Raw genomic sequence first — 25,800 nt, forward strand, 5'->3', positions numbered from 1 at the left:
GAGTTGAAGATGAACATCAAAATAAGTAACAAGTGGAAGTAGTCGAGGTTCCAGAATCTTTCCAATTCTGCTTTTCATTCCTTGGTCTACAGTGTAAAGATGGGGAAAGTACTCCTTTGTCTCCAGGCCCAAAATGCTCCTTGGTAATAGAGTTGAGGTGTCTTCTATGTGCTTTTTTCCCCACTAGACTGCAGCAAGTCTCCCCATCTCAGAATGTCAGCTCTAAGTCCATGCTGTCACTCTCTGTCCCCTCTTTGAGTTCCCATGGGAAAAATTTCTCCCGGGTTTGAGCTCTAGGAAATACTGTGCTTTTACTTTTATGTTTGGCTTCTACCTTGTGTCTAGTTTACATCTGCAATGATTGAGTGGTCTTCTTTGCTTTGCCTACTAGGGAGCTCAGAGTGGTTAGCCCATCTTGAGTAACCCCACAGGGACTTAGGGTACACACCTTACCTCCCACTCCTCAGCTTTCACCTTCCTGACAACCTTTTTTTTTTTCCAGGGGAATTTTTTTATACTTCACACTTTTTGATTAAACTTTCAGTCATATAAAATACATCTGTGAGATAATTTTTCCAGAGAGGGTAGAATCTTCAGAGCCCATATATGTGTGAAAAATTTTCTGTGGCTTTCACACATGACATGATAAAGAATTATTGAGTCACACTCAGACTTTCTCCTTCAACACGTTATATATGCTGTCCTGTTGTAAGCTGTCATTCTGTGACACTCAGGGGCAGCCTGATCACAGACCTTTATTTTCTTTTTTCATCCTAAAAAATCAGTGCCATTCTTAATCTTTGAAATTCAGCCGTTCACTTCCAGCTATTGGACAATTTTTGTTAATTTTGCTTTGACTGTGGCAAGGCCTTTTCATCTGAAGAGTCATGTTTTCCTTCAGCACAAGAAAACTTTATTCTGTTCTCTAAATATTGCTTCTCTTCAACTTGCACTGGAATTTTCTTTCAGACATGCCAATAATACACATATTGTCCATTCTCCTCTGTCTTTCCTCTCTATCTGTTTTTCTCAGGGTGCTACTACAGTCTTAGGCTGTGTTTAAACTTTGACTGCATGTCACATGAGTACTACAAAGACAGCAATTGGACATGATTCCCTAGTGAATTGTCTTGCCTTTCTTCATGACTTCTTCAGTCTTTTTTTCAATTGATACCCTGATTTTTTAAAACTTCTTATTTTTACTTTTTATTTTTAACTTCTAATCTTATTATAATTCATACATTTTTGTAAGCTGCCTCAAATCCTTTTTTGTGGAATGAGCTGGATGTAAATTAATAATCTAGTTATTTTCCACACCAAAGGCCCCATTTACTAAGGTTTTCTCCCTTCAAGGACCCCATATTTGGAAAGATTTATGTCTCCCAAACAACCAGCATTTGTTAAGTAATTATCTATTTGTCATCTGCTTTTTATTAATGAGCTGTAACTGTATTTGGAGTATCTGATTGTCATGGTCAATGAGTTAAACGGTGAAACCTTGCTGAGCAGATAATTTTTCAACTGAAAGCAAAACCAACTTGTGCTCCCTTGCTTTTTTTCTTTTCTTTTCTTTTCTTTTTTTTTTTTTTTGCCCAGGCAGCCTTATTGTGTATCACTGTATAATTTCTATTAGGTTTTTTGATATCTTAGACTTAACTCAAGGGAATTCAGGAGACCTAGGTTCAGAGATGTGAAATGGCATGTCCAGGGCACATGGTGAATTAGTGACAGAGTAGGAGCCAGGGATACAGTCTCTATCCACTGTGTCACCCTGCCTGCATGGCCCCCATTTTCTAGGACCCCCTTGGATGGATGGTGTTGTTTGGGGATACCCAGAGGTCCTGCGTTTGGGGTAGTACAGAGAGCACGGCAGACACAGCCATGGCCTCAGCTCCTAGACTCCCTTCTGTCCTCTCAGCCTCGCTTGACATGGGCCTGGAGGGAAGGGGGGATAGCTCCAGGAAGGGCGGTCACCCTGAGAAAGCTTACAGCCTGGGAGGCCCAGGCTGGACTGCCAGTGGACAGCAGCCTTGGCTTGGTGCAAGGGGAACAGCTAGCAGATGCTCAGACTCCAGGGGAGGCCAGCCAAGCAGGCAGGCGTTCCTGAGGATACTGGAGGGTGTCAAACACATCCTGCTAGGGGAGAAGAAAACAACAGCGCCATCAGGGCCTGGGAGCTGGGTTGCCCTCAGATGTCCAGGAGCCTCCCTCCCCGGGCCTCCTCGTAGGAGATCCCGCTGCACTCCAACGTGTACGAGGTCTATGCCACGGACAACGACGAGGGCCTCAACGGGGCCGTGCGCTACAGCTTCCTGAAGACCACGGGCAACCGGGACTGGGAGTACTTCACCATCGACCCAATCAGTGGCCTCATCCAGACGGCGCAGCGCCTGGACCGCGAGAAGCAGGCGGTGTACAGCGTAAGGGGGCGGGGCCCGGCGCGGGGGGCGGGGCCGGGGCGGGACTGTCCTAGCTTGGGGCTGGGTGCCCGCCTTCCCGCCTAGAAGGTCGTGGGGGCCTGGCCTCCTGGGAGTGCCTGTCTGGGACCCTAAGTCCTCCGCCGCCCCACCACCCCCCCGCTGACCGCGCTCCTTCGCCCCCAGCTCATCCTGGTGGCCAGCGACCTGGGCCAGCCGGTGCCATACGAGACCATGCAGCCGCTGCAGGTGGCCCTGGAGGACATCGACGACAACGAGCCCCTCTTCGTGAGGCCCCCTGTGAGCCCGCACACCCCCTACGCGGGTCACACCCTGCACACACAGTGGTTACATGCCAACATGAGGACAAATATTGAGTGCCTACTACTTCAACAGTTAAAAAGAAAAAAAGCAGACAAAAATACCTAACCTCAAGGACCTGGTATTCTAGTGTTTGCACACAAATGCACACATGAAAATCACCTCTGCTTTACTGAACTGGGGCTGAAAGGAAATCAGGCCATTCATGTGGACTGAGACTTTCTAGCTTGGTTTTGTGTTTTTTCCTCTTGTGTGCACGTGTGATGTGATCTTCTTGGGTGACTGTGCACACACACACATAAGAGTATGTGCCCCCCGATTCAAACACATTCAACAGACCCACCACTCTGCCCAGCACTGGCCTCATGGAGAACACCTCCAGGCAACTCCCTGAGGGCAGAGCTGGTGTTTCCTGGTCGCTGCTCCCTTGAGATTACATCTGCTCTGCTCACCCCACAAGGCATGGGCAATAAATGCCCTCAGCTCCTGCGCAAAGGCTCTGGCCGGGGCACTTTGGCAAGGGTTGGGAGCTCTGGTCTTCCCTTGGCCTCCTGTGATGACGGCCCCCTCCCCCTGCAGAAAGGCAGCCCCCAGTACCAGCTGCTGACAGTGCCTGAGCACTCGCCACGTGGGACCCTCGTGGGCAACGTGACTGGCGCGGTGGATGCAGACGAAGGCCCCAACGCTATTGTCTATTACTTCATCGCAGGTGGGGCCTGGCAGACTTAGTACCCGGCTTACCCTGGGCTGGAGATGACCACATGGGCCCTGGCCCTGCCCCTCACCTTATGCCTCGGTCCCACCCTCAGCTGGCAACGAAGAGCAGAACTTCCACTTGCAGCCCGACGGGCGCCTGCTGGTGCTGCGGGACCTGGATCGGGAGCGCGAGGCCATTTTCTCCTTCATTGTCAAGGCGTCAAGCAACCGCAGCTGGACGCCTCCCCGTGGGCCCTCCCCAGCCCTCGACCCGGTCGCTGACCTCACCCTGCAGGAGATGCGCGTTGTGCTAGAGGACATCAATGACCAGCCACCACGCTTCACCAAGGCCGAGTACACTGCAGGTGCAGGGACTGGAGAGTGGGTGTGGGGCGTGGGGTGGCCCTGGCCCCACCACTCACACCCACCTGCCCCTTCCTGCAGGCGTGGCCACCGATGCCAAGATGGGCTCAGAGTTGATCCAGGTGCTGGCCTTGGATGCAGACATCGGCAACAACAGCCTCGTCTTCTACAGCATCCTGGCCATCCGCTACTTCCGGGCCCTTGCCAACGACTCCGAGGATGTTGGCCAGGTCTTCACCATGGGTAGGAAACTGGCCGTGCAAGGGTGGCCAACAGCCAAGGCCTTTCAGTCACTGCATGCACTGTCGTCTGGAGGAGATGGGTCTGTGGGCCCCACGGTGTGCGAGTGGCCATCTGTCTGCCCAGACAGCCCCCGTCAGTCCTTCCATTCATCCACCTATCCATCCATCATTCAGCCGTCCATTTAGCTAGTCATCATCTGTTAATCGTTCCAGTCATGCACCTGTCCATACATCTGTTCTCTATTTTGTCTTCCTATTCATCTCTGCATCTACCGCCCTTCCTTCTTTCATCCCCTCATCCATCCACCCATTATTTATCCATCCATCCATCTATCCTTTCTTCCATCCTCCACCAGTCTGTCCTTCCATCCGTCTTCCCATGTTCCTTTCTGTGTATCCACTCATCTTTCCATTTGAGCACCTCACCCTCTCCTGTGTCTGGCACTGTGCTGGGCACTGGGGAGGGAGAACTCACAGTGCACACTTGTTCGTAACAGCATGTGAGTCTGCCTGTGTGGATGACTAAGCTTCCCTGGGTCAGGTTCTAGACAGTGTCCCTGCAGATGTCACGTTACCTTATCTCCAGCCCCAACACCTTCCCGCTCTTCCTTGTCTGCAGGAGACAATCCACACTCCTTGTGGTGCCATCTCCCCAGGTCTCCCCAGGTCCTCCTCCTGATCCCTCTTTGTGGTCCCACACCCCCTTCCTCTCCTTAACGCCCCATGCCCAGCCCAGCCAAGCTGCTCAGCCCGTCAGCCTGCTCCACACCGTCCTCCCGTGGGCCTTTGCTCCCTCTGTCTTCACTTCCTGGAATGTCATCAAAACCCCCATCTCTGCCTCCTGATACCCGCCCCTTCCCCCCACCCATTCTTTGAAATCCAGTTCACATGCCATCTCCTCTAGAAAGCCCTCTCTGATCACACCATCAGCACTGTTCTTCCCCTCCGAGCTCCACTGCTCTCATTTGAATAAACCAAGGTGCAGAGGCCATGCTAAAGGTCACACAGCCGGAAAGTGTCTGACTGTGAACCCAGGTCTACTGTCTTCTAAGAGAAGACGCTGCACCACCTCTAGTCATCTCTCCACTGAGCTTGTAGAATTCTGAAGTACATGTGAGACAGACAGACAGACAACACAAGGAGGCTCCGCTCCAGAACACCCCAGCACGGTGCAGGAGAGGTCACAAACTAACCATCGCTGGGGCAGCACAGCCCACAGTTGTGTTCTGTTTAGCATGCAGTGTTTAAAATAAAACTTAGGCCAGTAGCTAAAAGCCAGGGGATTTTGCATTAAAACGGAAACATCCAGTTTCTCTCGGGAAGGTAAGGGTCGGGCAGTGCGGGGCCGCACTCCTGTGGCGACGGTCAGCTGAGCAGTGGCGAGAGCGGCTGCCCCTTCCTGCGAGCACCTGTGCACTCTGGTTCCGTCCCCTTTGCCACCCCGACTTGCTGTGGGCCGCTGCTGCCCCCCGGGTGTGTCCACCTGCCCTGCCCCCTCCCGGCGGGGTTGGGGGTGCTGGGTGGCCCCTGAGCTGTGGCCTGCCCATGGGCTCTTCCACAGGGAGTGTGGACGGCATCCTGCGCACCTTCGACCTCTTCATGGCCTACAGCCCCGGCTACTTCGTGGTGGACATCGTGGCCCGGGACCTGGCAGGTCACAACGACACGGCTGTCATCGGCATCTACATCCTGAGGGATGACCAGCGCGTCAAGATCGTCATTAACGAGATCCCCGACCGCGTGCGTGGCTTCGAGGAGGAGTTCATCCGCCTGCTTTCCAACATCACTGGTGCCATTGTCAACACTGACGATGTGCAGGTGTCCCACAGGGCCCACCTCGGGGCTGGGGGCAGCGGGAGGGAAAGAGAGGGGCTGGGGCCAGGCCACTAGGAGGGACAGGACATTGTGGAGAGGTTGCTGGGGGGTGCATGACACGGGGCGCATGCCATCCTTGGCCATTTCCTAGCTGTGTGGCCTTGGGAGAGTCCTCCCAGGTCCCCGGGCCTATTTCCTCACCTGTAAAACATCCCAGTGCAGATGAACGATTGGCACCGTGTCGGTCCTCGGTGGACACTGAGTAGTGAGGGATTCATTGTTGGGATAGAGAAGGAGGGATTCTTAGAAGAGGCCTGCCCCTCCCAGCTCTTGCCTGACAGTGCTCCTTCTCGCCTAGTTCCACGTGGACAAGAAGGGGCGGGTGAACTTCGCACAAACAGAGCTGCTCATCCACGTGGTGAACCGGGATACCAACCGCATCTTGGACGTGGACCGGTGGGCGGGGGCCCTTGCTCGGACTGTCTGTCTGTCTGCCTCCCTGCCCTGGAGGAGAGGAGGGGACCCATGGAGGGAGGCACTGATGGCACCCTCAGGCCTGCCATGTGAGGCTTCCCTCCAGAAGTTGGCAGCACCAGAGGAGAGCCTTGCTTGGGGACATGAGCCTTACTTTGCCCGTGTGTAAAATGGGTATCAGATGGGATCCCATGTGAAGGCACCACAAGCCATGTCAGATACAAAGCTCTCCTAGCCCAGTGGACAGTGAACTCTGGAGGCTCCAGGCAGCAGCGGGGCAGTCCTGGGTGGGGCAAGCTCTCCGGGGATGGCTGAGGATGGGTGCTGAGGCCCTACCCTCCCACCCAGGGTGATCCAGATGATTGATGAGAACAAGGAGCAGCTGAGGAATCTTTTCCGGAACTACAACGTCCTGGACGTGCAGCCCGCCATCTCTGTGCGGCTGCCCGATGACATGTCCGCCCTGCAGGTACCCCAGGCAGTCCCCACGGCCCCCTTGCTGCCCTCCACTGACACCAGGCTCTGGCCCCGGTGCCCCCACCCATCAGGCCTGTACCTCTTCCCACAGATGGCGACCATCGTCCTGGCCATCCTCCTCCTCCTGGCCGCCATGCTCTTCATCCTCATGAACTGGTACTACAGGACTGTGTGAGTCCCCATCCCCCACCCTGACACAGGGACTGGCCGGCTCCACTTCTGGGACAGCCATGGAGGCAGGCAGGGTCATCAGAACCCTGAGATGCCAGCCCAGCCCCAGCCTTCCTCACCAGCCCTCTTCTCTGCTTCTCTCCAGACACAAGAGGAAGCTCAAAGCCATTGTGGCTGGCTCTGCAGGTGGGTGAAGGCAGCAATGAGTGTGGGGAACAGAGAGGGTGAGAGGGGCCCCTGGAGGCCTAGAGTGCCTGCCCGGGGTCTCACAAGGCTGGCTCAAGCCCTGGGCTGGATCCACGCTCCCCCACCCTGCCCCAGCTGGGTGCATACCTCCCCTTCTCACCCCAACCCTCCCTGGGGACTCCTTTCTCCCACCCCTTCTCCCTTCAGGGAACCGCGGCTTCATCGACATCATGGACATGCCCAACACTAACAAGTACTCCTTCGATGGGTGAGTGGGGTCCCCAAGCCCTGCCCTGGCCACCTGGGGGAGCCCTGCAGAAGACCCAGCTGGGGTAGACGGTTCCTACAGCCTCTGAAGCTCCAAGGGAAACAGGGACAGGCTTAAACCTAAGGTGTGTGCGCCCCCTGGTGGGCTGGCCGCCCTCTCACCCCGCTCCAGAAACGTCGCTGAGCTGGGCTCCCTGCTCCTGATCAGGGTGGGGCGGTGGGGGTGGGAATGGCGTAGCCTTTGGTCACCTGGTGCAGGGTGAGGCCTGGGCACCGAAGCTGATCCAGACTGACATGCTGTCCTGGCTCTAGCGGGAGTCTAGGGAGAGACGCAGGCAAAGGGCCTGCCTTCCATGCCCCTGCACACCCAATTCTGTGAATGGCACTGCAGCCGGCCAGGGAAAGAGCAGGAGTGCAGCCGGGAGAGGTCTGTCCACGCCGGCCTTCCCTCCTTACCCTGCCCCACACCCTCAACCACAGGGCCAACCCTGTGTGGCTGGATCCCTTCTGCCGGAACCTGGAGCTGGCCGCCCAGGCTGAGCACGAGGACGACCTGCCCGAGAACCTGAGTGAGATCGCCGACCTGTGGAGCAGCCCCACCCGCACCCACGTGAGCCCCGGCCAGACAGGGTGGGCGGGAGCAGCGCGGGGCCGGGGGGGTGGGGCAGGAGGTCTGGGGAGCTGGGTTCTGTGGGGGGCAGGTCCCTGAGGGTGAGTGGAGGTGTGGGGGCGCGTGGAACAGGCTCCAGCCAATGGCCCGCATCTCTAGGGAACTTTTGGGCGTGAGCCAGCAGCAGTCAAGCCTGAGGATGACCGGTACCTGCGGGCAGCCATCCAGGAGTACGACAACATTGCCAAGCTGGGCCAGATCATTCGGGAGGGGCCCATCAAGGTGAGGCCTGCTCTGCAGGCCCCTGCACTCTCCCCTCCCCACCCTGTCCCCAACAGGGGCCTGCACCCAGACCCCTGGCTGAGCCTGGACCCTGCTCCATAGGAGGGAAGGAGGAGGGAGACTCCCAGGAAACAGCTTTGTCCATCTCCCGGTTCAGCCAGACCCTGCCCTTCCCCTGGGGCAAGGACTCCACCGAGGCAGAAAGAGGGTCCTGGCCACTTGGCTGCTAAGGAGCTGCTTCCGCCTGCAGTGGCTGCGGCCTGGCTCTCGGGCTTGAGCCCCGGGGGTTCTGGTGGCCGCTGTCACCAGGCTCTGCTCCGGACCCTCCGCCCTGGAACAGATGCCTCTGGAGTTGTGACTCGTTACCTTCCATCCCCCCTCCAGGCTGCAGTCAGGGTTTACAGGAACCAGGAGGAGGGGCGAGCCGGCAGGGGAGGGCCTTGGTGGGGGGTTAACCCTTTCCCTCCCCTAGGGTTCGCTGCTGAAGGTGGTCCTGGAGGATTACCTGCGGCTCAAAAAGCTCTTTGCACAGCGGATGGTGCAAAAAGCCTCCTCCTGCCACTCCTCCATCTCTGAGGTAGCGGGGCGGGCCGGGAGCTGTGTGCCGTGCCCCGCCCTGGGGATGCTCCCTGTCTTTTGCTCTCCTGCCACCCTTCTCGGTGACTCTGGTGCTCAGCGGCCAGGACCAAAGACAGCAATGGGTGGGGGTGTCCAGGAAGTCAGTGGGGTCTGCAGTGGGCTTTCAGGGGACTAGGTGGGCTCCGAAGGCAGTGTTTCTCAGACTTGAGGAACCCCAAGAAGAGACCTTTGAGGAGTGATTTCATTTTAAGAAAACTGGCTGTCAGGGTCAAGTAGTCCTTCACTTGCTGGTTGGCCTGCAGTGATCATGAGCATCGTTACATCAACAAGTAGCCAGACTATATGTGAAACTCCAGAACTCCAGCTGGGCCCACCTTCCCCACCAGGATTGGCTAGAGCAGGATCGCAGGTTGGATAAAAGTGCCACTGGTGGGCCCCACCACCCTCAGCTAACCCCCTTCAGCTCCACCCATGGACGCGTTCGAGTTGCTCCTACTTCAGGTCAACTTAGTAACAAACTCAGATAACACAACTTCATCGCAGAATTGGTTGTGTGTGTGTGTGTGTGTGTGTGTGTGTGTGTGTGTGTGTGCATGTGGTAACAAAACAAAATGGTTAAAACAACTGATGTTTTAATCATTTTAAGTGTTTGACTCAGTGAAATTACAACCATCACCACTACCTATTTCCAAACTTTATCATCTGCATGATTTTTAGATTATCAAAATGAATATAAAAACAATTCTCATAGGGAGCTATACCCGAGAACCCCTCTTCAGCACCTTAAGGACCCATGGTTCCCTTCTGCCCCAGTTTGAGAAACACTTCTAGAGGCTGGGCTGGCCTGCTGTGGTGTGACCCTGGGGTTCCTTGTGCAGGGTCAGGAGGAAACAGGGACATAGCAGGGACTGGGCCTCACCCCTGAAGCATGCCCCCAGCCGTGTGGGGGTCTCTGAGCCATTGGAGTGGGGGTGGGGGGTCCTGCCTCTTACAGCTGATCCAGACGGAGCTGGAGGAGGAGCCGGGCGACCTCAGTCCGGGTCAGGGCAGCCTGCGCTTCCGCCACAAGCCGCCCATGGAGTTCAAGGGGCCCGATGGGATCCACGTGGCGCACGGCAGCTCAGGCACGCTGCTGGCCACCGACCTCAACAGCCTGCCCGAGGATGATCAGAAGGGCCTGGGCCGCTCGCTGGAGACACTGACAGCCGCTGAGGCCAGTGCTTTCGAGCGCAACGCGCGCACCGAGTCTGCCAAGTCCACTCCTCTGCACAAGCTCCGCGACGTGATCATGGAGAGCCCTCTGGAGATCACCGAGCTATGACTAGCGGGGGGAGCCTTGATGGCGTGAGCAGCCTGTCCCACTGCGCCCCTCTCCTCCCCGAGCAGGGGCAGGGCAGGGCCAGCAATGTCTGGCCCTGCCAGGCCGGCTCTGGGTGCACGACCCTCAGGTTGGCCCTGGGGCCTGCACCAGCTGCTCAGATGGATTCCATCTTTACCAGATGCTCTCAGCATCTGATCTCTATCTTCATAAAATTTGTTATTTTTTTAAGAAAACCAAACAAAAATACTAAGCATCTAAGGATGAGGTAAGGAGGGACACTGGGGGCCCAGGATGACCAACTCAGTTCAGGTGGGGTTCAGAGGCCAAGCCCTCGTCCCTGGCCCTCTCTAGCCCCAACAAACAAGGACATCTCTGTCCCCCCATGGAGCAGGAGCTCAGCACCTGGGGAAGGGAGGCTGAGAGCTGGCAGCCCCAGCCCAGCCCAACTCAGCTTCAGTTCAAGGCCCACTGCCTTCCTGCCACAGCCCTGGCTGGACGTCCATGAGTTCAAGGCCCATTGCCTTCCTGCCACAGCCCTGGCTGGACGTCCATGACAGCAAACAGAGCATCCTCCCCATTTCATTGGCTTCCCAAATGTACCCAGCTTATAAAGAGAAATGACTGATGCTCCCTTGGGTTTTGAATGTAGAGTGTTTGTGTGTATTCCTTTTTCAAATTAATTTATTCCTCATTTTCCCTTGGTTGTGTTTAACTGGTCCTCCTTGAAAGCTTTTGGAATGGTCTGTTGAAAAAGCAAAGCGACTCACAAAGAACTGACAATACACTCTGGCTCTGGTCAACAACCTGTGTGGCTGGCCTGGGGGACAGTGGGCTGGGCCGGGGGTGAGCAGGGCAGAACTGGCCTGGGGCAGGGCTGACTGCTGGCCCTGGGTCTCTCTGGGAAGACCAGGGGGAGCTGACTTTTGTACACACTTTGCTTGTTTGCTCTGGCCAAGCGGGCTGTGGGACAGCAGGGCACTGAAGGGACTGTAGCCTCGGAGCTGACTGAGGTGTCACAGAAGCACTCGGGCCCAGATCTGGATGATGGAACTTTATTGTTAAATCACAGAAACTTTAGTGCAAAACAAACAAAACAAATCACTAAGTCCACTTAATAGCAACTGCATGTCTTGCCACCTCCTGGCAACCAAAAACAGAACAGAAGCTGAGGCAAACAGAGGAAGCAGGCAGCAGACGAGGCCGCAGAGAGTGCCCACCCCACACCCAGCACACTCCTCGGCTTGTCTCCCCTCTAACAGGAAGTCAAGGCTTAGGAGCTTGTTATCCACATCTATTTGAAAAGAAAGGTCAAAGAGCATTTACGAGACAGGCCTTGCTGGGACTGCCCAGAGCAATGGTGGGCCTTTAGTGACAGGGTCCTCAATAGCTGGAAAGACACGAATGCAGAACACAGGAGGTCACCACTGTCACAGGCTCACACACACAAGCCAGGCCCACAGGAGACATTCCCACAAACTCCCCACCACCACCCACCCACCCAAACCCACAGACCCCCAAACAAGGCATCACAAGGAAAAGACACAGGAAAGCAAAATCAAGAGGTGACCCAGGGATAGCAACCCTCCACCTCAACCACTTCCCCTGAGTCACCAGCAGCATCTTCCAAAACCTCTGTGCCAATACAGCAGGAACTACAGTGTTTGAAAAGCTTAGCTTGCATCTCTCACATAAAACTGCCTTTGTTTTGCTTCTTGGGAAAACGTCAATAGGCCCAGGAAGTGGGAGGGACCCCCTCAGCGTGGCCAGGGGCCTCAGAGGGCCCAGAACAGGGCCCCAGCCACCAAGAGGATGGATGGCCGTCTGTCAAGAAGCACTGGCTCATGACAGAATCAAAAGCTCTCTCCGCCTCCTCCAGGTAACCACCAAGCAAGCGCAGGTTACAGACCTCCAGAAGGCAGTACGTTACCTGTCTAGCCAAGAAAAAAGAGACATCAAAATGGCCATGTCAGCGGGGGGGAGGCATGGTCCCACACTGACAGCAGTGCTACAATAAGGGGACAACAGACAGGTTGAGGGGAGGGGCCTATTTTTAAAACAAAATCAAAGAGCTCTATGCATTAAGTCCCCCAGACACACAAGTAGAAAAACATGCTGTGACTTCTCCAAGATGGAACGTTCCTTCTAGTTCCACACATGACGTTTGCAATGCTCAACAGCCTGGTAGGAGAGAGGAAACTGGTTTTAGTCTTCAGATGACAAAATCCATTCCAGGCCTATCAGTGTATCAGAGCACCCAGAAAGCGGATCCATTTTCTTGTCCTATGTCAGCCAAATGCCCCAGATACTGAAGACCCAGGACAGTATCTCATTTAAAACCTGGGAGCATGTGGCCTGAGGTTTGAGGACTCACAGGCAAGAGAGTCCCTGGTAGAAGAGCACCCATGCAGGAAGGGCCTGGGAGCCCTTCACCTGGTCACAGGTCTGCTCCTAACTCCTTCAGGGTAGGCTGCACAAGGCCCCGAGGCAGAACCCCCCACCAGCAGACCCACAGGCACGACTGCCCAGGCAGCAGCAGAAACCAGCTCCCCACTGTCCATGCTGGCACAGATGGACTAGGCCTGGCGGGGGGAAGACTTCTGTGCCCCTCCCCACAGTGGCCCACGACTCAGATGATGCAACCTCCCCTACACGGGTAGTCGGGCCACCACTAGTCACAAAGAACCCCAGGGAGGAAGAGAAAGTTGCACAAAGGAACATTAAGCAACAAGGGCTGTCCAAACCTCCCTACCCAGGAAAGCAGCATGAGCCACCCAATGGGTGGCTGTCCATCCAAGACAGCTCCTCAGCACCCTGGAGTTGCTGGGCAGAGGCCAATGCTCAGGGCCGTTGAAGCAGAGCTCTGCTTGGCCTTGGAGTGAAGATCCAGGCCAGGCTCCAGCCGGGGCAAATGTGACCCAAGGGCAAGAGGCCTTGTGCAATCCCTGGGGGTGACCTAGTGCAGAGCTGATACTCATGATGGAAGTGAAGACAAAAGCAAGAAAGTAGACAAACTAGCGTCCCCAGCCTAGACTCCCCAAAGCCAAGAGTACCACCAGCCTACCTTTGCTACTACACCTTAGCTGGGTGGCCATGGGTAAGGCTAATCCCTATTCACGGCCTCAGTCTTTTTACCGAGCTGATCACTAAGGTTCCTATCAAAGCCAAAGATCAAGAGGACAGGGTTCTAACACAGAGCTGCCCTACTCACAAGACAGGCATATTGAACAGGCCACGGAGCTACTTACATTGCACTGGGCTGCTGTCTCCAAGTTCTGGCACCAGTAGCTTGGGCCCCACACACACTTCTCAGTCCCCAAAAGAGGCTTATGGGCAGAGGGGCAGGCCCCAATTTTCTATATGGTGAAGAAAGGACAAAGGAAGGGGGAAGAATTAGATTTGCCCACCTAATCCTTTTCAAAACTAAGATTATCAGCCTCTAGGAGCTAGAATCAGTGCTGAGTAAAGCAAGGGGGCCTAGGGCCCTACTTCTTTGCTCTCACACACTCGTCCCCTAGAGACTCTGCCCATGGTCAAGTCTCTCAGAGGAACCTGTTGTGCAGGGTCCATGCAGCATCTCACAGATTAGACCTGCCCAAGAGAATGCACACCCGCCCAGGGAGGCTTACCAAGCACACAAAGGAAGGGTCCAACACCTCCACCAGCACTTCCAGCAGCACAGGCTCGTACTCGGTCACAAACTGATCACACTGTTAAATAAAACAGGGATACGGGGCAGGTCTAAGCATGCCCAAGCACAGCGGAGGGGGACTGAACATGCTCTGCTTAAGGGTCCCTGACTTTCCCAGTCCCGTGGGCCCTGTGGCCTCCCTTCCAAGATACCACGCCCTCCCTACCCCCGCCCTCACTAGCTCTCAGGTTATCTTCTCCTATTGGCTGTGCCAGAGCACTTAAAACCTCACAAGACTCCATGCCTGGAGGCAGAGTAGCTGGTTTTCCATCAGAGTACAATCAATGAACCACCCTATCCCAGCCTTTGCACATTCCCTGCTCGGCTCTGACACTGGGGCCTAAAGCAGTCCAGGGCACACCTGCTTCTGGTAAGGGTCAGGCAGTAAGCTGCAGCCTTTCTCTAAAGCAGCCAGGATCTCCTGCTTTGTGCTGTTCTTCTCCAGGTTGTGATCCAAGTAAGTAACCAGCTTTTTGCACACCTCACAGAAGCCGCCGTCCTTCCGCCGAGTCACATGTGCTACAGAAGAAAGCACAGGCTCAGTGCCGGCAGGGCCCTTCCAGACCAACAGGGGTGGCCATCCTCACCACAGTGCACCCTGAGCTCACCCGTCAGGGCCGGCAGCCCCTGGGTGGAGCAGAGATGGAGCATGTTGCACACCAGCTCAGGGCTTATCTCCAACAGGAGGAGCGACAGGATGGAACGGCCGTAAGTGTCTACCACCTCTTGGCACTCGTCAGACAAGGAGGTGGGCAACTTTGAGCACATCTTCTCAAAACTGTGGATTATTTCTTCCTGAAACACATGAAGACAGGATTGAGTGAGAAGCTGGGAGCTGGGCTGGGGTGGGAGTCTGAAAATACCAACATGATACAAAACCAGTCAAGAGCAAGCTGCTGCTGTTCCTTGCCCCAAACACTAAAGTAGGGACAAAGCGGTCCCCATCCCCACCCCTAGCCCAGAGGGGTCCACTGGTGGGGAAATGGTTATACACATCCCCAAGCTGGTATTAAACCCCAGCAGGAGCCAAAGGCGCCTCTTCCATTGGATTCTCCCACTAGGACATTTTGGCTCACAGGAACAGGAGAGGGGCCTCCCTAGGAGAGGTGCACAGCCACATCCACACACCTCAGTCCTGTTGCTGTCGATCAGCTTGACAACCTCCTTCACCACGTACTCACACGCCTCACAGTAAATATCAGCCTTCACCTGGACCAGGTCCTTCTGTTGAAAGGGTAGGAGAACACTTAAATGCTGAGACCCTCGCCCTCGGGCCTCTAAAGAAGAGGGGACCCAGAGGCCAGGGCAGGTGAGCTGGTCAGAGTCACACAAAGGGTCACTGCTGACTGAGTTCAAAATGAAATGTGGCTTCTTCCCAATTGTTCAGGTTCAGCTCAGTGGGGGACCCACCCCCCTCCCTGGTCCCTATCACCACCACCTCCCCATGCTCGCCCTCCAAAACACCACCACAATGAGTGCTTTAGGAGATAGAAACAGCCCCCCAGCAGCCTCCTTCCACCTCAAAGAGCTGCCCACATGAAGCTGCATCTGTTATAATTGTACTACCATCCGATGCTCATTTGGCAGAGGGGGAGGGGACGCTGGAACAAAGTGAAGGATTCTAACGCTATTTAAATGAGAGTTGTAGTCACATTTCAGGTCTGCTCCTGCATCTCCCAAGTCTCACAGCAACTGAGAATACTTTTCCAGAGCCTCCTTTTAATAAAGCAACCCTACTTAACAGGACTTTAGGAAAATGGGATGGATATATTCTCTACCTGTACCACGTCTCTCTCAAGCACTTGAAACGGTGTAACAAAGGAGCTCGATTCTTAATTTAATTTTAATTTAAGTAGTCATGCATGGCTACTGGTTACTGAACTGAACCCAGTATGGCTTCAGAGGCTAACTCTAACTGTCCTTCAGGCACTGTGGCCATTGATTAGGTCAGCAGGGAAGCTGGGGCAGACAGGCAGGTGGCCATGCTTCCCTGACTCCATCCGAGGGCCCTTCCTGTGGGCCAGACCCTCTGCATGTGCAGAGAGAGGGAGCTCTGGAACAAGATGTGTCTACATGTACCATGTGAGCCAGGACCCTGAATAGGGAGGGTGTGAGCCCCATGGGCACAAGGACACCATGTGTTCACCACTCTGGCCTAAACCTCTAGAACAGTGCCTGGCCCAAAATCTGTGCCAAATACAATTTTTTTGTGAAATGAATTAAGCTCATGCTAGGGAAACACAATATACATGAACAGCAGGCAGCAGTCCCACACAGGCTCCCACACAAACACAGGGGGGTAGTTCTGGGAAGACTCTACTCTGGACAAACAGTACACGGAAGGAGGTGGGGAAGAACCCAGAAAGCACATATGAAAAGGTTAGGTAGGAGCCAGACACTGAAAAATCATGTGCGGCAGGCTGAGAAATGCAGACTTGATCCCATGGGCACTAGGGTTTATAACCAAGGGGATCAAAGATTTTTAAGAACTCTGGGGGCTGCTTTCAAATGGAGAATGCCATAAACTAGAGGTCTCAAACATTACCTTTAGGATCCAGGCAGGAAAAATGTGTGACTTATCAGCTATGACACGATAGGGAGTATGGGGCAAGACAGCTCTATGGGGACCTCCTGGGTACCTTAATGGGCTCCACCAGCTCCAGAGCAGGGATGACGTTCTCTGTGGCTACTTTGGCAGGAATTAGAGTCTGCATGGGCATTTCCTTCACCTCTTCACAGAACCCAGTCAGCCCACAGATCTCCTTGGGTTGCTGCAGAGAGCACACAAAACCAGTCAGGTGCGGCTGTGCCCCTCCCCTCGCCACCCCTCCTCTCTCTACAAAGGCAGGGGTGCTGGAGGGCACCCTAGTCCCAGCGTCAAGGCTGACTCCCACTAGATGGACAGATTCCATGTTAAACTTAGAGGGGTTCGTGTCCAAACCCAGAGCATACATCTCAGTTACATCTGAAGGAAGAGGCCATGCAAAGCTCTGAAGAGAGATCAGACAGAACCACCATGTCTGCGGCTCCAACCCGGGCACATCCCAAGGAAGCCAAGCTCCCAGTACCTTTAAGAGGCCATTAGAACATCCCCAAGGACCTGGTCTGCTCTAGAACCTGTTTCTCAATTGAGCTAGTTCCTTCTACAAGAGGAAGTAAGCTTTTAATGAATGCTTTTAAGAGGATAATCTATGCCCAAAACAAAATTTGTTAGAAATAAAACCATGCCATCCCTTTGTGGCAGGACCCTTTAAAATGATGCATTAAGGGGAAATGTTGGCTTCTTAATAAACCACATTCTATGTCCACAACAGCACACAGTACTCAAAAACCCAGTACTCCCAAACTGGTGAATCACTTCAATTCACAAGGTCCCCGAACTGATCTTCCCTTTCACCAGCCAGACTCCAAGCCACAGAGAACTAGCTAGTTGGAACAGCATCTTGACCATGATGATGGCCAAGGGAGAGAGGAAAGTATACATGCTTTGTATACTTTGTCAACCAAATACAACCAGCAATTAGCTCTGGGCCTGATGGCATTTGCCTGCCCCACCACCAAACCCTAAAGCAGTGGGAGCAGGATGGCTAAAAAAAAAAAAAAAGCCCTGTAAAAGGAAGAAAGCTGGACCACGGCTATGGTTCATCGTGTTTTAATATCCAGAAGGCTCTAAAATCATATAAGGTCAGACAAATCTGAAAAGTACATCCAAGTACCATGAATTGTGACACATCTTAGAATGAAAAAGAAAAAAAAAAATCAGAATGGGGAAGATACAGTAAGCTTTCTAGAAAAAAAGGTAAGATTCAGAATCAGCATTGTTCTAACCCCTTGAAGAGGCCCAAGGAGGAATTCCAGTATCTCAGCCAAGGTCCTCTCTCTTCAGACCTCAAAATACCTTTGAATAATTTTTAACTCTAATCAGTATGGTCCCAAAAGGACACTGGCTCAGAGTGGCCCTGCGGCTCTGATTAAGCACTAATTAAACGAAGGATCGAGCATGGTCGGTGGGGGGCCCGGTTTCTGTGTCACGCCACCGCGGGCTGGGTTTATCAAGTGGTCCGACTGGTTCCAGATCCCGTGGTACCCATCACCCAGAGGGACAGAAGCCACAATCAAGAGATTATTTCCACTCTCTGGATCCAACAGGCAGGGGAACTGTCTGCTCACTGATTGCAAATTATTTGCTCAAGCAGCAGAAGCATTTCTGGGGTTATGAGAAACAGAACAGGACTAAAGACATGCAGTTATCAATCGCGTCATGACAGACACAAGGGGCCCCCGGAAGTCAGGCCTGCATTCGAGGATGCCCAGCGCCTCCAGGGCTTCTCCTGGCTCCGTTCCCTCTGTCATGCTGGTGGCCTGCATACGGGTGTGTCGTGCACTGATTCTGACCAGAGCGCCTTGATGAGATGGGACCCCCACCCCCACCCCCAACACCTAATGTTCTGAAGCACAGGGGAGAGGTGAAGTTCTCCCCCACCTACTGAGGAAAACCCTGCCTTTCCCACTCACTCCTTGTATCTGTCAGAGCTGGTCACACCATACAAAACAAGATTAGCAAAAATAACTAAGAGAAGCAGTAGACCACTACTTCAAGCCAATTCCCCATCACATACCTGATCCTGCTGTTGAGAACAAAAAAAAAAAAAAAACAGGAGATCGGAGGTGAAAATAAGAGAAAGGAAAGGACACAATAGTTAAGAAAAATAAAAATAACAATCAAGCAGTTAACCAGGTATAAGGATGTCACAAAGAAGCTTAGGGAAAACACCCTTGCAGTCAGACATCAGCAACCCCCCTGCTCTTACTTTTGTGTCTCCAGGGGCCTGAAAGCTACTCTGGCCCTCAGGGAGGGACCACACTGCTCCGCTCGTGTGCCCTGTCCCCACATCCCTGACACAGCAAGTCATTTTCAAAACACCGGGCTGCAGGTCTCAGCTCCCCAAAAAATGCCATTTGATGAAGCAGTCTCCATCCTCAAGAGGCTTAACCCTGCCAGACTCAAAAGGCTTTCCCACAGGTTACTGAGCAGCAACAAAACGGAGACACGGGGCTGCACAAATAAGGGGCACATGTTATAATTCAATAAACACACCCAGAGGGATCACACATCCTGAACCACAGACTCCTCACCACCCTGGGCCTCCTGGCAATCTGGCCCTAGTGGCCCAAATGGCAGCCAGGAAGGATGACCCAACATTTTATCAACAGTCTTAAATTTTGGCTTGCCCTTTAATTCACCAATTCCAGCTTCAGTTATCTGTATTAATGAAAAAACAGGGGTATGCGTATATATTTGACTAGAAGGATGTTCATTCATGCTTTTTATTCCAAGGACAAAACAACCTAAACATCCAGCTCAGGGGGGTTGATTATAGAAATGATGTTCTAACCACAGAGTGAAATATTATACAGCCCATTAAAAATGGTTTGTTTAAAAATATTTAATAACCAACATATTTTTAGGCAAAAAATACAAGCTATAAAATATAAAGACGTATATATAATATGACCCTACTTATGTTTTTCAAAAACCTCAAATGATTTTTGCTTTGGGAAGTAGTACTCATATTTTCCAAAAATTTCTACACAGTATAACTTTTAATGAGAAAAATATTTTCAAGTTAGCTATAAGGAAGTAACTAAGCTGCATCAAAGGCTTATGTTTACCTACTTTAGATCCATATCTTTGTTAAGCTGCTTTTAAATGCTTTTAGAACAAGGCAAGATGTGGATGAATAGTCTCAAACTCTTGTGCATGGATGGATTACTTCAGTGGTTAGACCAGGGGTCACACTTTTTCTGCAAAGAGCCAGATCGTGAATATCTTGGGCTTTGCAGGCCATGAGGTCTCTGTTGCAACTAATGTGCACGATAAACCTAAATGAGTGGGCATGGTTGTGTTCCAATAAAACTTTACAAAAACATGTAGTGAGCCATAGTTGGCTGACCCCTAGGTTACAGAACCAGCTCTAGGACTATGACAGGGACAAATAAATCCCACACCCCTCAGCTTCAGGAACTTCCGACATAAGATTTTGCTGAGACAAGCTAGATGGTTCAGGACAAGTGCATCATCATTTCAAGGATGTCACCTTGATCTAAGGAAGCTAGTGCACTTTCCCAGTGTAGGGATGCCTTCAGACTACCTTGCTGTTTTCTGTTTTCTACTTTCCCACAAGGAAGGAAATGTAAGAGCATGATCCATATTTTCTACCTCTGATAATGAATAAATGGAACCACCTGGATACATTGGAAGCAAGCATGGGAGTTATGAGCTCAAGCAGCGCTATAGCTAATACTGCTGCAGTGCACAGGATGAGCTCTGGAAGGCAGGGTGCTCTGCCCCCCAGGACTCAGGCTGTGACACAGCAAATCTCAAGCCTGACTTTGCTACAGAGCAAACTTTCTGTGGGTCCCCAGGTTAAAGCCAGATTCTAGGCTTCTGATGGTCAGCTCACATATGCACAGGCAAACAAACTGCCAGGAAGCTGTCCCGGCAGTCCCTGGGGGGGTCGAGCTGCTTCAGCCTTTCCCCTCGGAAAGGGGAGCTCCTGAGATTGCCAGTGGAGAGTCTGTTGGTCAAAGAGAACTCACTTTGGTGCAATTCAGTACCCTGAGGTAAAAAGGGGAGCTAAGCCATAATTTTCAAAATTCCTGGGAGGTGCAAAGTGTGAAACAAAGAACAGTGCTGATAAGGGCTTTCTCCTGCCACCTACCATGTGCATCATCATTTGGACAGCGATTTCAGAATACTGGTTGATATAGTTTTTGCACTGTGGAGAAAGAAACAAGTTGTTAAACTATTTACTGCAAAAATGCACCCCAAACCCCAGCATTTCCAACTGGGTCAACTGGAGACCAAATAAGTTTCCAAGAATGGGACTGTAAAATGTCTGCTCTAAGCAGTTTGCATAAGGTAAAAATGACAATCTGGTTATTCTGTAACTTATCATAGGTAAATATGTGCAGTAGGTGTTTTGAAAATATTTTCAAGGCCACTTAAGGGGATCTTAAGAGATATATCCTCCAATCTGCCTTATTTTATGGCCCAAACCTGTTACAACTACTCAGTAGCAACTTACAGTGAATGTGGCTACAAGATACAGTGCTTAAGAACCCAAGATTACTCGTCAAATCCCCTGACACATTCTTGGTCAGGATTAAAAAGTTTAACCCAGAAGAACCAAGCAATAATGATTTTCAAAACTTCCTATTTTCATACAAATGTATTTTCAGGAGAACCTCATAAAATACTTCTTGTCATATTTGGGGTACCTTCCAGTGAAAAGACTAAGGGTGATATGAGAGCCCTCAGAGAGGGTCAAAACTGGAGAAACCTATTAGAACAGCGATACACAAAGATACTTTGATGAGACTAAAAGACACCCAGGTTTTCAGGATAAACTGAATGCTACTGTGACACAACATTCCTAGAGTGTGTCATTACAGAGGAAACCTTAGCTCCTGGAGCCAGCTGTTCCCACTAGGAAAGACATGAAACAGTCAGCTCTAGATCCCAGACCCAAGGAGTTATTACAACTGACCTCCTACATCCAAGCTTTTCAGTTGTCAAGTACTAAGCTGACATTTTGGATTGATGCATCAGTCTCCTAAGTGTGGTCAACTTAAGTGTGGTTAATGTGACAAGGCTCCCAGAAATGAAACCATGAAAGGTACTAACAAAATGAGTCTGGGCCCAAGTAATGAAGGCTTCCCAGGTGAACCTCCCACCAGCCTGCCATGAACATCACCCTGCTTGCTGCAGACAACACACCCACATGCCCACTTAAAATTATGCATCCGAGTCTCATGCAAAACTACCAGTCTCAACAGCAGGGCTGTAAGTGGTTCTAATGTGTTCCCAATACATGTGGTGACTGAGGGGAAAAAGGTTTCACAAAAGTAGTTTTTTCCACTATTTTTGCCCCAAGAATTTTGTTGCATATCAGGTTCAATTAACCAACAAAGTATTTTAAGCACCCACAGCCTACTCTGGCTGCTTTTTGGAAAAAGGAAAAGGGAGTTGTTTGACCCATCTCTCCTTAAAAGCAATTAGATGAGCACTCTGGGAATTGATGAGCTACAGTCTCCAGAGCCCCACTCCTTGGCCCAGAACACTCTCCAGTGTGTGTGTGTGATGAGATCAGGCTTACCATGTCGGCCAGGCCAGGCCCCAGGCGGTCACACTGCTCCTTGGCATGGGCCACCAAGGCCTCAACGAAGGTGGCGTTGGTCCTTACAGCATTCTGGATGTCGGTCACCATCTGAATGCAGTCCTGGCAGACATCCCCACCAGCCTGCAGAGATGGGGTTCAGGTTATAAATACTGCATATTCCTATGGCAACTAAGAGGATTCAAATGCCTAGGAAAATGTCCTTAGAGATCATGACCACATCACTGGGGGTGAGGGTGGGGGGCTGACTTACTAAACAGTTCCTGTGCCGGTTTGAATGTATTATGTCCCCTAGAAAAAGCCATATTCTTTGATGCAATCTTGTGGGGCAGACATAATAGTGGGGATTAAGTTGGAAAGTTTGGATTAGGTTTGTTTACATGGAGATGCGCCCCACCCAACTGTAGATGATAACTGACGGGATATTTACATGGAGGCGTGGCCCCACCCATTTAGGGTGGGCCTTGATCAGTGGAGCCATATAAATGAGCTGACTCAAAGAAAAAGAACTGAGTGCAGCTGTGAGTGATGTTTTGAAGAGGAGCAAGCTTGCTAGAGAGGAATGTCCTGGGAGGAAGCCATTTTGAAACCAGAACTTTGGAGCAGACGCCAGCCACGTGCCTTCCCAGCTAAAAGAGGTTTTCCGGTCGCCACTGGCCATCCTCCAGTGAAGGTCCCGATTACTGATGTGTTACCTTGGATACTTTAAGGCCTTAAGACTGTAACTGTGTAGCCAAATAGACCCCCTTTTTATAAAAGCCAACCCATCTCTGCTGTTTTGTATCCTGCAGCATTAGCAAACTAGAACAGTTCCTAATGTGCTTTTACAAGGCTTTAAAATTATACAGGTTTAAAATCAACTGGGGCTCGGGAAAATCTTTGCATCCTAAATCTCCCATTCTTTAGACTCTCCACAGCACAACTACTAGAAGCCTGGCCCATGGCAGAGAACGAAGGGGTGAGTCCCCCGACCACATACACAACTCCAGGAGGTCTCCCCTGCCCCTTTCAGGCCTCAGCACCAAGCCCTCCAGGGCCCAGGCTTACCTTGGGCTGGGGCTTACTGCGGGGCCCATTCTGCGGGTACAGGAGGAGGGGGATGTTGGTCATGAAGGGGGCCACCACCTCGGACAAGTCCACTTCCGGGATGTTATTGGACTCCAGCTGCTTCTGGTGATTCAGCTCTGCCAGGTGCTTCTGAAGAGACTCACAGAGATTGAGAGCGGAGCACACCTCCCCGGGGCGGCTCTGGAGGGGAAAGAAGTCCAGGTGAAAATCCTCTTCCCAGAGAAATGAAGCAAGCCACCTCTTTCCTTGGAGTTAGTCCCTTTCTTTAAACCCAAGAAATAAAACTTTTTTCTGCTCAGTGTACCTGAGAAGGAATAAAAAATTTCATCTCCACTCCCAATCAGCTCTTCTTCCAACATGCCTGATTTGGGTGGGGATGAGGGGTAGGGTGGGGGGAGGGATCAGCTGTCCTGGGAAAGAATCCACTGGTTTTAAATACCTCCATACACTGACGGCTCCTGAGTTGACATCTCTTACCCTGACTCACATCCACATACCCACCTGACGGGTACCACAAACTTACATCCATAACTAATATTCAAATTCCACCCTGACAACCTGCTACTTCCCAACTCCATCTCCATCTTAGCAAACAGCCCCGCCATCACCCATCTTCCCTCACGGTTCCAGTCAGAAACCTTGAAAATTCTTCCCTCTCCTCCATCAGCAGGTCCAAAACAGAATTTGCTGATTTCCGTCTCCACTGTCTCCATCAGGTCTCGCTCACCGTCCGACAACCTCCTGATCGTCCTGCCAGCCTACCCTTTTGCAACTCCAAATCAGTGGGACCAAACACACATCACTCATGTGACTTTTCACTCCCCTCTTTAAAAACCTCTGAGGGTGACCCCGCTGCCCTTGGAATCCTTCAACATCCCTGAAAGGCCTTGCCTGACATGACCTTGGTCTACCTCCCCAAAGCCTTAGTCCTTTCTCCAACACTCTGGCATGTTTTTTAAACACCTTTTCTTTCTCAGGGCCTTTCCCGACTCCACAAAACTGGCTCCTTAATCACTGCAGAATACCAAGCCCCTGGCACGTAGTGGTGGACACTTATTGAAGGGAAGATGAACATTTTTGTAGCTGAACCCACAAGGTACTTTCCCTTAGGATAAACTCACAGAAATGAAATTAATTGGTTGCTCAAAAAAAGTCAAGGATCTGACCTGAGTTATCAAATAGGCACCTATATATGTTATATATGCCAGTTTACATTCCTTCAGCAATTCTACAAGCTCCCACTTCCTGAGCCCTCACCAACCCTAGAAAAGAAGCCTGTGGGTACAACAACTTGCCCAACCTCTTCCCCTGCAAGAATCCGACTTTCACTAACTTTACGAGCAGTGTTCTGCTATGCCAAAGACCTTCTGCCCGTCAGAACCACAGGGAAGGGTGGTTGAGGAAATCAATCTGTGACTTTCTATTCTGTGGCTCCAGCCTGGTCTGGTACCCGCCTGGCCCCAGAAGTGCCTTGAGGGAAGAGACTATTCTCCCATCACTTACCATCTGTCCTTTAATCATGTCTAAGATGACTGGGAGGTAGGAATCGACTATCTCCTTGCACGAGGCAGACAAGTTTGGCTTAGGAAGCCAGTCACAGGTCTTCTCCAAGTAAGTAAGGATCTCCACCTATGCGGACACAAGGCAAGGGGAGAATCAGATGGGCCCCTTCCCTGAAAATGGACTGAAGCAAGAGGCCCTCTACAACACCAGAAGGATGGAAATAGCCAGCCCTTAGGGAACAGGCACAGGGAAATGAGAGCAGATATTCAAATATGATCTAAAAGCTCACAGCACACAATAAAAAAATGTGTTAATCTTGAGTATTTAACACTTGGTCCAGGGGCCAGCAAACCACAGCCCTCAGCCTGTTTTTGTGCAGCCTGGACCTAAGAATGATTTTACATTTCTAAAGGATTTAAAAAAAGAAGAATGTGACCAAGGCAGTATGTAGTTCATAAAACCTAAAATATTTACTTACTACCTGGCCCTTTAAGAAGCCTGCCTACCCCTGGGCCTAGTCCACTGCTCCTGAGTCTGCCCCTCCCCCAGTCACAGCTCCTAAGGAACCTTGTGCCTGGTGACACACACACAGCCTTCGCTCCCGCAGCTCACCTCAGTGGCATTGTCTTTCAACAAGTTGCCAGCTTCAGTGATGACGTCCTTGCATATGTCACAGGAAAGGGATTTCTAAAGGGAAAGAAAGTGAGGGAGAGATACTTGTATCTGCAGGACACAACTCATACTCCACAGAGATGAAATTAACAACCTTGGTTTTTCATATTTTATCTAGTCAGGGACATACATGACAGTGGTCATGTCCCACAAGGGCCCCCGACTGTGACCTCCTGGTTCCACAGCCTCAATGAGAAGCACTGGGACATCAAGGAGGTAGGATTTACCAGATTACTAGGTGTGATTTACCAGAATACTCTGTGATTCCATGGAATGCATAGATTTTTCTTATGCCCTCGACCCCTCAGTACCTTACTCACTGCACATGGTACAGGTCAAATTTCCCCACTTAATCCTCACAACAATTCTTGGGGGGAACTGAGGCTCAGAAAAGTGAAGTGGTTCATCCAGAGTAAATGGTGGATGGAGTCAGGAGACAAGCCCCAGGCAGCCCCTGTGCTTCTGCAC

At 51.8% G+C, this 25,800-nt stretch overlaps 2 protein-coding genes across 6 annotated transcripts in view; one reads left to right on the top strand and one right to left on the bottom strand.

The window, feature by feature from the left end:
* CDH23 (cadherin related 23) overlaps positions 1-10,865 on the top strand; it is a 401,997-nt gene extending 391,132 nt beyond the window's left edge. For 2 of the 3 annotated variants that reach the window (XM_037804406.1, XM_037804409.1), the window contains 14 exons: positions 2,229-2,420; positions 2,604-2,717; positions 3,318-3,447; positions 3,548-3,799; positions 3,879-4,040; positions 5,601-5,857; positions 6,213-6,310; positions 6,677-6,797; positions 6,897-6,976; positions 7,122-7,162; positions 7,370-7,430; positions 7,910-8,039; positions 8,199-8,321; positions 9,895-10,865. In XM_037804406.1, coding sequence (XP_037660334.1) covers positions 2,229-2,420; positions 2,604-2,717; positions 3,318-3,447; positions 3,548-3,799; positions 3,879-4,040; positions 5,601-5,857; positions 6,213-6,310; positions 6,677-6,797; positions 6,897-6,976; positions 7,122-7,162; positions 7,370-7,430; positions 7,910-8,039; positions 8,199-8,321; positions 9,895-10,221 — 2,088 coding nt within the window. In that variant the 3' untranslated portion in view covers positions 10,222-10,865. Of the gene's footprint in view, positions 1-2,228; positions 2,421-2,603; positions 2,718-3,317; positions 3,448-3,547; positions 3,800-3,878; positions 4,041-5,600; positions 5,858-6,212; positions 6,311-6,676; positions 6,798-6,896; positions 6,977-7,121; positions 7,163-7,369; positions 7,431-7,909; positions 8,040-8,198; positions 8,322-8,793; positions 8,899-9,894 lie in introns of all 3 variants that reach the window. The other variant, XM_037804411.1, reaches the window with a different exon arrangement.
* A 392-nt stretch (positions 10,866-11,257) lies between these two features.
* Positions 11,258-25,800, bottom strand: part of LOC119510209 (prosaposin) — a 33,941-nt gene continuing 19,398 nt past the window's right edge. The window contains exons 3-15 of one of the 3 annotated variants that reach the window (XM_037804413.1): positions 25,273-25,347; positions 24,661-24,786; positions 23,137-23,337; positions 22,069-22,212; positions 20,632-20,688; positions 18,529-18,534; positions 16,549-16,680; positions 15,038-15,133; positions 14,518-14,704; positions 14,271-14,428; positions 13,848-13,928; positions 13,467-13,574; positions 11,258-12,399 (exon numbers count right to left, since the gene is read on the bottom strand). In XM_037804413.1, coding sequence (XP_037660341.1) covers positions 12,364-12,399; positions 13,467-13,574; positions 13,848-13,928; positions 14,271-14,428; positions 14,518-14,704; positions 15,038-15,133; positions 16,549-16,680; positions 18,529-18,534; positions 20,632-20,688; positions 22,069-22,212; positions 23,137-23,337; positions 24,661-24,786; positions 25,273-25,347 — 1,407 coding nt within the window. In that variant the 3' untranslated portion in view covers positions 11,258-12,363. Of the gene's footprint in view, positions 12,400-13,466; positions 13,575-13,847; positions 13,929-14,270; positions 14,429-14,517; positions 14,705-15,037; positions 15,134-16,548; positions 16,681-18,528; positions 18,538-20,631; positions 20,689-22,068; positions 22,213-23,136; positions 23,338-24,660; positions 24,787-25,272; positions 25,348-25,800 lie in introns of all 3 variants that reach the window. The other 2 variants (XM_037804412.1, XM_037804414.1) reach the window with 2 other exon arrangements.

Source organism: Choloepus didactylus, chromosome 15 (genome assembly GCF_015220235.1).
Source record: "Choloepus didactylus isolate mChoDid1 chromosome 15, mChoDid1.pri, whole genome shotgun sequence".
Taxonomy (NCBI): domain Eukaryota; kingdom Metazoa; phylum Chordata; class Mammalia; order Pilosa; family Megalonychidae; genus Choloepus; species Choloepus didactylus.